This window comes from Panicum virgatum, chromosome 8N (assembly GCF_016808335.1).
Source record: "Panicum virgatum strain AP13 chromosome 8N, P.virgatum_v5, whole genome shotgun sequence".
NCBI classification, from domain to species: domain Eukaryota; kingdom Viridiplantae; phylum Streptophyta; class Magnoliopsida; order Poales; family Poaceae; genus Panicum; species Panicum virgatum.
In genome coordinates, this window is record NC_053152.1 from 39,630,050 (window position 1) to 39,644,999 (window position 14,950).

Consider the following 14,950-nt stretch of genomic DNA (forward strand, 5'->3'; position numbering starts at 1 on the left):
AGCCATCACCTCCAGCACCAGCGCCGGCATCAGGGGCATCGACATTGATCGGAGCAACACTGCTACCGAACAATGCCTCGGCGCCGGCAGTCAGGTCGTCATCGTCGTCCGCGGGCAGGCCACACGCCCTGAGGTCATCGTTGACGGTGTACTCCTCCATGTCGTCCATCACGACGACCTCAGGGTGCAGCCCACCTTCGCATCAACCCTCGGCGGCTCCGTTCCTCAACGGCCGGCGGCCCCGAGTGCACGAGACCTGCACAAGAGACAAGACAGAGATGAAAGACGATGGTTAGGGGTAGGGAAAAGAATGGAGATGGAAGACGAGGGTTAGGGTTAGGGTTACGGAGTACCTGCACAGCCGGAGCCCGGAGCCGTAGAGAGGAGAGACAACGACGGCTAGACGGCAAAGACTACTGCGAACTCCGGCCAGTATTGGAGCGAGCCAGCTAGGTGCGTAGGAGCGCGAGATCTGCTCACCGGAGCGACGGAACCAGAGATCTACTCACAGGAGACGGAAGGGAAGACGAGAAGCCGGCGGGGGAAGCGGGTGCGGCCGTGCGGGTCGCCGCTCGCCGTCCGAAATAGCGGAGGCGGCCAGGCGGCGGCCAGGCGGAGCCGCGGACGCGGAGGGACCGAGGGGATGGGCGAATGGGATTGGGGATTTGGGGGCTAGGGTTACGAGCGGGGGGAGGCCGGGGAGCCGCGGGCGAGCGGGCGGAGTAATATACTCCCCTGCCCCCCTCCCCTGGCCAGCTGGGCTGGGCCGCGCCCGAGGCCCCGTGCATTGGAGTTAGCGGGCCACTAACGGGCCGGCCTGCTAACTCCGTGCCGGGCCGGGTCGGCCCACGGGCGGGGGTACCAACCCAGGCACGGGCACGGGGCACGGGCCGTGCCAGCCCGGGCACGAAATGGACCGGGCCGGGCCAAAAAAACGGGCTTCTGGGCGGGCCACCGGGTCGCGGGCTGCATGGCCAACTATACCTCCGCGTTGGTTGCAATCTCATAGGAAAATCGATTCCCGAGAAAAGATCTGATTTTTTCCTTTCAAAATTCCATGCCGTAGCATATATGTTTATTTGTAATTTAAAAATATTTTTACAAACGCATGTTATTCAAATGAGGTGATTTCGATAAATAGGTACAAATACATTTAGATTATCAAATAAAAATCAAAACTGAATTATTTGTATGAATAAACATACTAAATCAAGGCTATATTATGTTTTCATGCAAAATGGTATGTCGAAAATCATATTTAAATTTTGGTATTATTAAATTGTGGGAAAAGATGAAGTGACTAAGAAAACTCTATACCGACTAAATTAGTGGTGAAACCAAGATTAAAATCTACCTATGGCGAATCTACAGACCAACAGACCTCCAGGTAGCAGGTTTCATGGTGCAGGGAACGTAGAGACGAATAGATCTCTAGGGGGTTCGTCGGCCGGCAGGTATGACTCGCCATACTGGTGACTCGCCATTGCACATGTAATCACCGACCGACCATTGATCGGTAAATAGAAATATATTTATTACCGATTAATTGTTCTGGAAGCTTTATTGACTGATTGTTTATTGGTAATGTTGGACTTTTACCGATAATGGTGCCAATTTAGTGTTGTGGTGTAGTGGCAGCAGGTGGTTACACATATATAGATGCTTGGGCGCCAAGAGTGAAGAGTCCAAGACTAAATCTTTCAAAAAAAAAAAGAAGAGTCCAAGATCAAAAAGCTCATTAGAGGACTGTAAGCCTACCCGTTCTACACCGTGCATCACACTACAAGGCTCTTATTCGTCTTCGTCGGAATTGCCACCTCGTCGTCGTCCCCGATCAGCCACAGCAATGCCGCCTCCTCGTCGTCCCCGACCAGCCACAGCCAGGCACTGGGCCACCATCATGGCAAAACCTCTGTGGCTACCTGCAGGTGCTTGCCACACGAGAGGGACGCCCTGCTGGTATTCAAGCAAGGCATCACCAGGGACCCAGCTGGTCGCCTTGCCTCAGGGGGCGAAGGCGAAGAAGACTGCTGCGGATGGAGAGGCATCCGGTGCAGCAACCAGACCAACCGCGTCATCGCGATTCAGCTTCGCCACACACAGCAAGCTGATGACGACCCAAAGCGCCATCCTTGGGACACAGCCATGGCCGGCCAGATAAGTCCCTCCTTGCTCTCCTTGCAGCATCTGGAGCACCTTGATCTCAGCGAGAACGACATCTCAGGGCCAGCCGGCCGTGTGCCGGAGTTCCTGGGTCTCTTGAAGAACTTGAATTACCTCAACCTCTCTGGCCTGACATTTACCGGCATGGTGGCATGGTGCCACCTCATCTCGGTAACCTCTCGAAACTGCATCATCTTGACCTTTCGCGTGCTGGTTCGTTCGTCCCATCGTACGGTCCAAGCTTACACTCCACGGACATCTCATGGTTGTCCAATCTGCCCTTGCGCTACCTCGACATGTCTTCTGTGGACCTCAGCAGGACAGTGGATTGGGTCCTGTTGGTTCTGGAATTTGACAAGCCTTCGGTATCTTCAACTTGCGGCCACTTCTTTGCACGGTCAAATGCCGTATGCACTTGGAGGTATGAGTATGACCTCCCTCATAGTGCTTGATCTTTCAGAAAGTATTGGGAGCATAGATATGATGACAGCAAACATGAGAAAGTTGTGCAATTTGGAAATTCTAGACCTCCACTACAGTAACTTGAATGGTGACATAATGGATTTTTTACCACAGTGTTTCCCAAACAAATTGAAGGAACTGTATCTAGGAGGTAATTGTTTCACTGGAACACTGCCAGATCGGATTGGGTGCCAATGGTCCAGCTTACACATTCTTGAACTCTACCACAACCGATTCACCGGACATGTGCCCTCCGAAATCGGCATGCTTAAGGATTTACACACTCTTCAATTATATGAGAATCAGTTCACTGGACATTTACCCTCTGAGATTGGTATGCTCAATAATTTACTCAATCTCAATCTCTCTAAAAACACACTCACTGGACCTTTGCCCTCTGAGATTGGTATGCTCGTTAATTTACTCACCCTTGATCTCTCTAGCAACAAATTCACTGGACCTGTACCTTCTGAGATCAGTATGCTCAGTTATTTGACTAACATGGACCTAAGCAGCAACAACCTCAGTGGTGTTATCACTCATGAACACTTTGCTGGCCTAGCAAGCTTAAGGACAATAAACTTGTCAAGTAATATCTTGAAGATTGTAGTAGATCCTGAGTGGCTGCCTCCCTTTAAACTTCAACGTGCAACTTTTGCATCTTGCCAGATGGGTCCTCTGTTTCCAGCATGGCTGCGTTTTCAAACCAATATTGATAATCTAGACATATCAAACACATCAATATTTGATAGGCTTCCAGACTGGTTTGCCACTACCTTCTCAAATGCAACAGAACTGTACATTTCGAATAATGGAATCAATGGCACACTGCCAAAGAACTTGAAAAGTATGACATCGTTACACATACTCTACTTGGATTCAAACAAGCTAACTGGTCAGATATCTGAGTTGCCGACAAACCTCTATTCATTGGACATCTCCAGAAACTATTTGTCAGGGCCACTACCACAAAATTTTGGAGCCCCAAACTTAATGCACCTAAGTCTATTTTCCAATCATATCACTGGTCATACTCAATATATTTGTAAATTGAACTTGGATGCCCTGAACTTGGCTAACAATTATTTGGAGGGAGAATTTCCACAGTGTTTTGAGCAAATGATGGCAGTCAGAATACTAATATTGAATAACAATATGCTATCTGGGAAGTTACGAACAATTTTGGAAACCTACAGAGACCTACAAATCCTTGATCTAGCATGGAAGTTCACGGGAAGCATTCCGCCAACTATTACCAAGCTCGGAGGCCTATTTCATCTAAATCTGGCAGGAAATAGTATATCAGGTGCCATACCGCGCCATTTGTCGCATTTGACAAGTATGACAAGATCATCTATAAATTATATAGATTATTTCATCATTTTAAAGGTGAATATGTCTGTATCCATGAAGGGGCAAGAACGTTATTACTATAATTTAGCAATTTATAACATGGTGAGCGTTGACTTGTCATCAAACTAATTGACTGGCGGAATTCCAGAAGGAATAGCTTCACTTGGAGGGGTTGTAAATTTGAATTTATCAAGGAATCATTTGACTGGAAAAATTCCAAAAAAAGATTGGGGACATGGATTTATTGGAATCGCTTGACATCTCAGGAAACAATCTTTGTGGAGAAATCCCACAGAGCTTGTCAAAACTAACATATTTAGGCTCCCTGGACTTGTCGCGCAGCAATCTCATGGGAAGAATGTCCTCCGAGCTTGGTAATAGTTGGCGGAATGCTTCCCGTGAACTTCCATGCTAGATCAAGCTGCCCCCCTGATGGATCATAGTGTCAAGCTGCCCCCCTGATGGATCATAGTGATCCAATGAGAGATGGACATGATCCTCTGGTACTTACAGCTTCCTTCGGGCTTGGCGTAGGATATGTTCTTAATCTTTGGGCATCTTAATCTTTGGGCAGTGTTCTGTGTCATCTTATTCAGGAGTTCATGGAGGCTTTGCTTACTTCCAACTTGTAGACAAAGCATTTGAGAAAGTCTATGTGTTTCTCGTTGTTATATGGCGAAATGGGCGAAAAAAGACAGCTAATCATCATTAGGCTAACTGGGAAGGTTAGGCCAAAAAAGACAGCTTTTTTGAAGTGAGATATATTGACTGTTGGTTCAGTTCTTGTTACATGTGCATGCTGTCAGTCTACTTTGTTACTCGTGGTGAAGCCACATTATGGAGATTTATTATCAACTATATCAATTACCATCAGTGTGATGTATCACGTTCAAGGATGTATATTGTGGTTGTCTACAACTATCACTGCTTGTACATATGATGTAAAATCAGTATCAATCAATATAAACGAATATTGATCAGTGCATGCAGACCGTCAGAATAAACTAATTTCTTTGTTCATCCTCCAATTCCTACAAAAGACCATGAACTACCCTAAAGGCCTAAACCCTACAACCATATGCGATACGAATACGAGGCATGAGCCTTATTAGTCATTTAATACTCTTCCTCCAAATTATTAATCATTTTAGTTAAAGATACATAGATTTTGTTATTAATCATTTTAGTTTTTCTAGATACTTTATGTATCTGCACTGCAGATTTTATGAATCTAGAAATACCAAAATAACTTATAATTTGGAACTAAGGATGATTGAGAGCTGAGTTGAATTGTGAATCAAACATTAAGCTTAAGGCTACTGCAAATCATTGAAACATTCACCGAGCATCAGAAGATTAGTACCACAAATCCGCAATCCCTCTTTGCAGTAAACATAGTTTAAAGCTGTAACACAGCTTTACATAATACTGGGCAGACACAAACTGCACACCATGGAACCCCCCCAACCCCCAAACAACAACAATCGCCGTCTACCGATTCCCTGCATCTACTGGGCAGACACAAAATGCAGTCTTGTGACCCTACACACCATGGAACCCACTTGGACTGGGATCACAAAAGCAAACGGGAGTTTGTTCTCATAGGATCCAATGTTCATGGCTTGTTGGACCGGGATCGCAGCCTGCTTGCAATGCAGTCTGGGCTTCGTTCGTACTTCCTCTTCCTTGAAGTTGGCTTAGACGATGGAGTGACACATACAGCATCCTTATTGGCCTGATCATTGTGAGATTCAGATGTCACCCCGGACTCACTTCGTTCGTACTTCCTCTTCCTTGAAGTTGGCTTAGACGATGGAGTGACACATCCAGCATCCTTATTGGCCTGATCATTGTGAGCATCAGATGTCGCCACTGACTCGCTTCTGCTATCATCCTTGTTGCCATCAGAGTTCTTCGCTTGGCGGCGATTGCTTCTGCTATCATCCTTGTGGCCATCAGAGTTCTTAGCTTGGCGGCGATTTGCTTTGCTCTGCTTAGCTTTGCTACTCGTTTCTCCATCCTCTAGGCTCTCCTTGGCAGCTGTAGCATCATGGTCAGAAACACATGAGGTTTCTGATTTGTCAGGAAGCTGATTGTTTGAGAAGTCAGCTGAGCTTGAATCCTCTGTGTTAGCTGATGCTCGCTGTGTTGCAATTAGATAGTGAGCCACAGATTTGTACCCAAGTTTGACAACCTGCATGAAGGAACACATCCACGTTATCAAAATAATTAGATCAACGATAAAATCATTCACACATACTAAAACATGACAGTAAACTCCAAATAACAAAAAAGACTTCAGTCGCATGAGAGTGGGGTAGGCTAAACTAACAGGAGCTACATCATTACAAAAGAGATTATGTTTAAAGAATATAGCATAAATTTCAAGTTACTTCCACTTCTAATAGCAGTTTGTGCTCTCCAAACATAAAATGCGTGTTTATGCTAGTATATATACCTTCCTATATGCAGAACCAGTAGGGAACCATCCTTTCTTAGTTCTGCATATACTGCAATTACAAATGCCACGGCAAACGGGACATATCCAGCTGGGATTCTTCTTAGCTTCAAGCACATTCTCGCCATACCTTGCATTGATTGCAAAATGACAATTCAAAAACAACTTAAATGTCAAGTGCAGGCGCGGGCGCGCGCACACACAGAGACATGGAGGAAAGAAACAAATGCCCAATTCAGAGTACATGTCGTATCAACACAGACCTGCACCTGCACAAATCTAGGCCATTTTTAGCTCAGTTCTATATTGCATTCCAAATCCTACATAGGTTTCACTGGCTTCCAAAAGTTCGAAGAAAAAAGTTATAATTTCAGCATCAAATCCATTTCGATTTGTGAACATAAATTGGAAAGTTCCTGTTATATTTCTATAGCTAATAATTCCTCTGATATGACTAGCAATATCTATGAAAATCAATTATCATAAATGAGAAGAGCTATAGATTATATAACTAATTTTCATTGCATTTTAATGTTAATCGTGCGTAGTCAACCTATATACAACAATTTGATACTGGCGGCCAGAGTAAGAAAAGATCCAACTAAGATATGCCTAGATAGATTTATATTTGTGATTGGAGATTCTGCTAAACTCTTAGAACTAACATATAAGCCTTTTGTGTTTAAAAGGTACATATGCTATATGCAGGATAGTATCAAAAGCATGGAATTCCGCTGCAAATTACAAATTACATTTAACAATGTCATCACTGCATATACACAATCAAAATTGTCAGAAGGATACATGCGCCCAACCCATTAATGTGCATGTCATTAGAAAACAGAAAAGATGGCTTAAAACTACTTATGTCCACACTCATAAATGCAATTGATAATTCTATGCTTAATTCTATCTAGCAGCAAAACTAGACCACATTTAACCGAGAAATGAGAAATTAATCTAAAGAAAACCCTCACCTCATGTACAAACAATCTCCACAGAACTGCCCTTGGACAATCTGGCATTTGCAGCAGCTTGTGTGATGACCAAGAGTCTTCTGCCTGTACCATGGAAGCACTTTGCATCAGGCAGATATGCAACAAGAAAATTCTGAAATCCCAGGTTACATACAATACACCTTGAGTCGAGACAAGAATAATTTCAATAAGGAAAGTAACTTGGCATTCATATACAATATAGATTATAGAAGAAATAGACTTTTAAGTGTACACATTGATTTATCTAGTATACACAAACTAAATCACATTAGGAAAGTAGTAAAAAATATTAAACTTGGTGTCTAGCAGAAATTCACCTGTATTAAGACTGCATTGCATTACTGTTGAAGTTGTATTTTTTTGTTCATTTCGCTGTAATGAATTTCAAGTTGTTTTACCCTTCAGCAAAACAATGGATAGCAAAAGAAACTGATGCAAAACTACAGCATCCCCAAGTAGTTAATCCAATGGAAGCTTACCGGCACTGATGACAGGTCTGGCCCCTCACTTGATCATAGATGCGCTTACCATCTTTGTCACAACCATCGACAAAGAGAGTCCAAGGAGTATTACATGTACCCAAAAGCTTCTCGTGCTCCTCAGTGTATATTTCTTCCTTGGCTCCTTCCTCTAGTAACTCAGTTCTAACACCTTGAGGATCTCTCTCCTTCTTGGGCTGAATTTCACAATAGCTGACTGGTTCCACGTTCGTCAACCTAAACAAAACAGGGGTTTCAAGATTACCGTTATTGTCAAAAAATAACTAATAACTAACAAAAGAGGTTCACGATTGCAAGAAATGGAAGCCTGACAATGCATCTCAAACTCAAGAACTCGACATGAGGCCAACAATTTTGGAGCAAGCACCATCCACAACATCCGGTGATTGCGCATTGTTACAATTCAAAGAGTGCGCTCGTTACTCACAGGATGGTTGTGGAAAATAAAGAACAAACATATCCGATCAGATCCATTCACCAACAAAAGGAAAGCAGGAGACCAGCAGAAAACGGAACGATGCAAGAAGAAAAGGGGGAGAACACTACAACTAGGGCTGGAAAAAAAAGCTCGTTAAGCTGGCTCGGTGGCTCGTTTCAAAATTGCTCCGATTACGTTCGTTCTTTTTTTTAAATAAAGATTAGTTGATTTGGAACAAAAATCAATTTTGGCAGGCTCGGCTCGGCTCGTTACGCTCGATTTGAAGTTAAATATCAAACAACGCGGGAGACTACAATAAATACGAATATATTGATTTCGAAGAAAGCTCGAAAAAAATCGAGGCTCGGCTCGATTCCACCCCTAACTACAACTACGACCATTGCAAGAACCAGAAGCGCCGGCGAACTATTTCAGGCCTCGAGTTCCGGTCCGTACCTGAGCGACCGCCGCGCGGGCGCACGCGGCGCGGGCCTGGCCTTGGGCGGCGGCGCCCCGTCGGACCCCGGCTCCACGGGCTTCCGCCGCGGCCTCCCCCTGCCGGCGCCCCCGCCCGAGCAGGAGCCGGCCGCGGCCGCTGCGAGGGAGGAGCTGGTGAGGGTGTGCGCGAGCGCGAGGTCGAGGATGCCGAGCTTCCGCATCCGCTCCATGTTCTCCCGGATCCGCGCGGCCCGCACCCGCTCGTAGTCCGTTCCCGCCGCCTCGAGCGGGGACACCGGGCTGCACGGAGCCTCCGCCGGCGCCGGGGAGGGGCCTGCCGCGTGGACGCCGGTGGCCATCGTCGGGGAGTCGCCGGCGATTTCTCCGGGGAAGGGGAGGGGAACCGCGCTCAATAGGAAGGTGGAGGGGGAAGCCGCGCCGCCGCTGTCGCAACGGTCAGATTGGGGGCGGGGGGATTTATCGGTGAGCTCGCCGCCGCTTGCTCCGGCCGGCACCGGGGTGGGCCCGCCCACTCCCTCCTACGCAACTGGCGTGTGGGGCCGAGCGGTCACTGGCCCCGCCCGGGCCCGCTCGTCAGTTGGGGAGAGTAGGGTCTTAGGGGCGTCGGGGCGCGCGCGAACGGGACGGGGGAGTGGGAGCGGGAGCGCGGGATCGGCCACCAGGTTTCCCGCGCAAAGTGTCCGTTCCCTGACGCGTGGGGCCACGTGCGGGCAGGCACGGGTGGCGCTCGGGCTCGGCCCTGGAGGGAACCGGGGGGCGGTAGGGTACGCGAGCGGTTGCTGGGTGCGGTCGGTGACGGGTGGGGCCGCCGCGGGGGCGGCGGTGCGGGGACGGTGGGGTACGGGTAGGTTTCCGTGTGAGCGTGTACGTGAGCGGCGGTGCCGGAGCGGGGCTGGAGAGCGGGAAGGGGAGGGAGAGCGCGCGCGCGGAGCGGAGCGTGGGGCCCGCCGCGGCCACGCGGGCTAGGCTAGCTGGCCTGTAGGGCGGCAGTCTGTAGGTGAGCAGGCGATGACGTGTGTGTTTTTTTTTTTGGGAAACCGTTGATGAGGATTTGATTTGATTCGATGGCCTGAAATCCTGCGAAATCGAACGTTTGAATTTCGAAACGGTAAAAAGGTGGTTCCCGACCGTTTGAAGTTGGCGGAGACGCGGTAATAGCCGTAGGACGGTAGGATGATGAGGCCGTGTTCGACAGTTGGACCAACCAGATGGCTCTCAAGCTCACGTGCCATATCCACATTAGCAATTTGTTGATAACGGACTTTAAACTTTAGGTTATTTTGTTTATTTACTTCATAACATGCTTATTTACGGAGAGAGAAGTTGTGGTGTTTGATTTTTGGTCGGCTTGCAGGTGGGGCGGGTTGCGGCTATCCACTTGCCCACTAAGCTTGCCGCAAACTATTTAAGCGGGTTTGTGGTTGTCCGCAAACTAATTAAGCTACTTGCTTCTATCCGGTGGGCTTAGTGGCATGTATACGACAACCCGCAAGGTAGTGTCATTGCAACTTGCAAGGTCATAATAAAGAAATTCTTCATCGGAAGAGCTCGCTGCCGGCAACCGGCAGGCCCCTAGTATATCTAATCTGATTAAGTCAAGCCACGTTGCCTCGACGGTCTGAGATACCTGAATTCTCGTTCATCCAAAGATGTTGAGTCTAACATCTTAGTTCCAACAGCGATCCATTACACCACACAAGAGCAGAACAGACAGAAAAAAAACAAACTAAAGCTACACAAAAAAAAACAGCTCGAAATGGCACAGAGAATGGATGAAATATATTTAGCAGTTCGGCTATATCTCTTCTGAACACTGACAAGACACTGAAATATATTTAAGCAGAACTGCAATTTGTTCAAATTAGCAAATGGGTCATCAGAAAAGCTTGCCCAGAATTGTGTGAGAATAAGCCAAGTGCCATTTGTCCAACATTTAACTCTATGACATGTTAATCAGAAAAATGATGAATGGAATGGTGGAGCAAACGATAAGCTGCCAGCGCCACATGTCACTGAGGCAACGGTGAAACAAACGACAAACTGATAAGGTAACAGTAGTATCTTCAGCTTCAGGACTTGAGTGCCCATGCAGCCTGGACTAAGCTCTATCTGCTGCCCTGCGAAGCCTGCAACATTGGATAAGTACTTAGTCTGAGTTACCAGTTTGAACAAGGGTTCCGGATCCAAAAAAATTGGGAAATATGCCAACTTAAGTTCATACTCCTATAGACATCTGAACTGTACAGCAAAACCACTTGAATATAACTGAACAGGTTAAAGGAAGGTATTTATTATTTAGTAACAAGGACTACTGTTATCAACAAACAATTGAGCTAAACATTGTTAATAAAACAAACCTGGAAGCTAAACTATTTGAAAAATGTACCTTCTGCTTAGCCTTCCAAAAAGAATGTATTTTAGATTTGTCATTGATTAGCCTACCAAAATCTTAAATAGAGCAATAACTAGAAAGACAACAATTAGTTAAATTAAGCTCTCCATGTTCATCAATCTGAGATGAACCACATCTCATTAACTTCTTTCACCAACACCATATCTCACAAGGACTTCTAAATAAAAAAAAAGTAGCAGCTGCGAAGCTTCTTCTTCCTTCAAGCAGCACATAGACCCTTTCTTCAAATCTGGGAGCACCTCGTAGTTAAAACAAAAAATTTGATAAGACTGCGATGTGAAATCTTAAGTTCTTAACTACACCAACAAAGAAAGTGTACTGGACACCAACAAAGATGCAAAGAGATCACCTAGTAGTACTTTTTCACGTTGTAATACTTTTTCATCAGACAAGACAGCTCCACACCTCTCTGTAGCTATGTTCAGAGCTCTGTTTTCACACCAATAGTAAACAAAAATGATAGTGTTGTCACACCAATAGTAAACAAAAATGATAGTGTTGTCACACCTGTCGGTACCCAGTATCAGGGATATCCACTCTTACTGCAGCAAGGCAGGACCCGCGTAGTTATCCGTAACTGTACGCAAAGGACGGAGTAGCCAGGCCCCACGGGTCTGGCTCTTTCCTCACCAGGCCAACGGCCCCGGCCCGTTCCCTGCCTGGGGATGGGTCCGGAGACGCCACGTGTCTCTAAGAAAGGGAAGCTCCGAGCTGACAGTCGAGGCCTCGGACCCCCATAGGGGTCCGGGACCTCCTGCGTCCATCCGGACCCCCCTTACCGCGTGGGGGTCCGGAGCCGCCACGTGTCCCGGAGGCACGGGCGCGAGCTCGTGTGCGAATCCTCCGCTAGGAGACTCGCCCACCCACCGCATTTAATGCGGATGGTTGAGGCGTGCTCTATCGCCACGGCACGCGGGACAGCCTTTGTCAGGCCTCACTGTGCACTGCGTATTACCAAGGTGCACAGTGCAGCCGCCTGTGCCGCACCCGCGCAGAGCCCGTCTGCAGCATTAAATGGATACGACGGCACGACACTTTTCCATCATGCCGCCTACGCCGCTCCCTACACAGCCCGTTCAGCTACGTGGCAGGCGACGCCACTAGCTACGTCTGGCATCGTCCCGACAAGACAGCGCCTAGACATGATGAACGAGGGACTCCAGGAGCAGGCAAGGGATTCCAGGAGAGAGATCTCTGTTGCCTGCGACGCCATGATGTATGAACAGTACGTTATTTTATACTACATCGTTGGGCCCACTTGTCGGGGACCCAACAGCCATGTACGCGCCTCCCTTGAGATATAAAAGGGAGGCGCCCGCTGCGCACTACAGGCTATCCAGACCAGAACTCTCGCAAACTCTCTCACTCTGGTGAGAGGGCAATACAACACACAGTGGACGTAGGGTATTACGCTCCGGCAGCCCGAACCACTCTAAATCTTGCTGTGTTCATCGTGTTCTTGAGGGAGATCTTACTGGGACTAGCTAACCCCCGAGTTCACACCCTCTGGGCAAGGGCGGGTGCCTTCCGCCACCCGGCTGTGGTTTGCAGCACCACGACATTTGGCGCGCCAGGTAGGGGCGTTTAGCTGGTCGCAGTTCATCTCTTCTTCGTCCCCATGGTTCGCGTGGACGACGTGGAGATGACGGAGGGTGTGGCGTCCTCCACGCCACATGCCTCTCGTGTTCCTGCTGCAGGGGCAACTGTGCCTGTGGACCAGCCACCGTTGGCGGCGGCACGCGCCGCTCGCCAGCAAGAGTCAGGGCGCCCATCAAGGGCCCCCTCACAGGCTGCGAGCGGCGGAGCGCTGGCAGCGGCTAGGGAGTTGCTTCGCAACCCCCCGGCTGAGGCAGCCTCGCCAGACGCCCTGAAGCAGTGGCGGGACGACGTTGACCGTCTCCTCCACCTGGCTCAGGCCTCCCCCAGTTCTGCAAGGACTGGGCAACGACCTCCGCCCGGCAACGCGGTGGTACCTTACCACCAGCGTCATGGCGGTGCGTCAGGGCGTCCGTGCGCTCCCCTACCGTGAGGGGTGCACGAACAGAAGACCTGCGGGCGGAGCTCAATCGCCGGCGCGCGGGAGAGGATGCCCGCATCTCTATTGAGAGGGCGCGAGAGCGCCGTCTTAACATTGAGGGCCGCAACCTCAACGCCGACTTGGACGTGGTAGCACCCAAGCCCCCGGTGAACGCCCGGATACAGCCAGGCGCACCAGTTGCCGAGGTGGGCTGCGCTGCGCTGGCGGAGCACCTCCGCGCAGTGGCATGGCCATCCAAGTTCCGCCCCCACCTGCCGGAAAAGTACGACGGTACCACTAACCCGTCGGAGTTCCTGCAGGTGTACGTTACCGCCATCACAGCGGCTGGTGGTAACGGCGCCGTCATGGCAAGCTACTTTCATGTAGCCTTGTCTGGGCCAGCCGGACCTGGCTCATGAACCTCACACCTGGGATGATCCAGTCCTGGGAAAAGCTCTGTGCGAGGTTCACAGCGAACTTCGCCAGTGCGTACCAGCAGCATGGTGTGGAGGCACACCTCCACGCCGTGAGGCAAAAACCCAGAGAAACACTCCGGGCCTTCATCTCGCGCTTCACCAAGGTACGGGGTACCATTCCTCGTATCTCAGATGCATCTATTATCACTGCTTTCCGCCAGGGGGTACGTGACGAGAAGATGCTCGAGAAGCTGGCAACGCACGAGGTGGAAAGCGTCACTACGCTTTTCTCCCTGGCAGACAAGTGTGCCAGGGCCGCTGAGGGTCGTGCGTGGCACTCAGCCCCCCAAGACGGAGACGCCAAGGCTGGCAGCTCCGGTGCTACCGCTCAGGGCGGTGGCAAGAAGAAGAATAATAAGAACCGGAATCGCGGGGAACCGCAATCTGGCGGACCAGTCGTTGCAGCAGCAGCGCCAGCGGCGGCGCCGGCTGCGGCAGCAGCGGCTGAGGGCCAGAATGCACATGGCAAACGCCCTCGCCCGCAAGGTGGAAGCGGAGGTTCATGCCCAGTGCATCCTACCGCTCGCCACAGCGCCGCTGACTGCCGCGAGATCCAGAAGCTCGCGAAGCGGGTCAGTAGGCGGCGTGAGCAGTCCTCCAAAGACGGCTCACCCCCTCCTCGCCAGTGGGCCGGCAAGGAGAAGGCCTCCGACAGCGGGGCCGCCGCCGGGGAGAAGGAGCTGGGGTACCAATCCCCCGCTCGAGAGCTGAAGGGCGTCTACCACGACGACGACTCCGATTCCGACAACGGCGACCGCCGCAAGAAGCTGTACGTAATGTACGGCGGAAGCTGGGAGCTTGTCTCCCGGCGGGACGTGAAGGCCCCTCGCCGGGAGGTCCTTTCGGTGAAGCCGGGGGTCCCGAAGGCGGCGCCGCACCAGAGGTGGATGAACACCACCATCTCTTTCGGGCCATCCGACTGCCCGGAGAATATGGCCGGAGCTAGTGTACTACCTCTAGTCACCGCTCCTGTCATATCCAACGTGAGGCTCTATCACGTGCTGATTGACGGTGGGGCTGGCCTCAACGTCATCAGCTATGCAGCGTTCAAGCAGCTGCAGATCCCGGAGTCCAAGCTGACTCCCTCTCGCCCATTCTCCGGGGTGGGCCCACACCCGGTGTTCCCTCTGGGGAGCATCACATTGCCGGTCACATTCAGGACCGAGGAGAACTTCCGCACAGAGAGCGTTCTGTTCGATGTTGCGGAGGTGAACCTTTCGTTCAACGCCATCA

At 49.8% G+C, this 14,950-nt stretch overlaps 1 protein-coding gene and 1 long non-coding RNA gene across 2 annotated transcripts; both read right to left on the minus strand.

Moving 5' to 3' along the window:
- Nucleotides 1–5,334: 5,334 nt before the first annotated feature.
- LOC120686204 (cell division cycle-associated protein 7-like) lies at nucleotides 5,335–9,254 on the minus strand. The gene is made up of 5 exons (XM_039968380.1): nucleotides 8,809–9,254; nucleotides 7,914–8,150; nucleotides 7,414–7,497; nucleotides 6,437–6,566; nucleotides 5,335–6,172 (listed from the first exon to the last, which is right to left on the minus strand). The coding sequence occupies exons 1-5, from the start codon at nucleotides 9,147–9,149 to the stop codon at nucleotides 5,594–5,596; spliced, it is 1,371 nt and encodes a 456-aa protein (XP_039824314.1). The 5' UTR covers nucleotides 9,150–9,254; the 3' UTR covers nucleotides 5,335–5,593.
- A 1,326-nt stretch (nucleotides 9,255–10,580) lies between these two features.
- Nucleotides 10,581–11,712, minus strand: LOC120686263. Its single transcript, XR_005680112.1, has 2 exons — nucleotides 11,574–11,712; nucleotides 10,581–11,453 (listed from the first exon to the last, which is right to left on the minus strand). It is a non-coding gene; the product is annotated as an uncharacterized LOC120686263 (long non-coding RNA).
- Nucleotides 11,713–14,950: the final 3,238 nt, after the last annotated feature.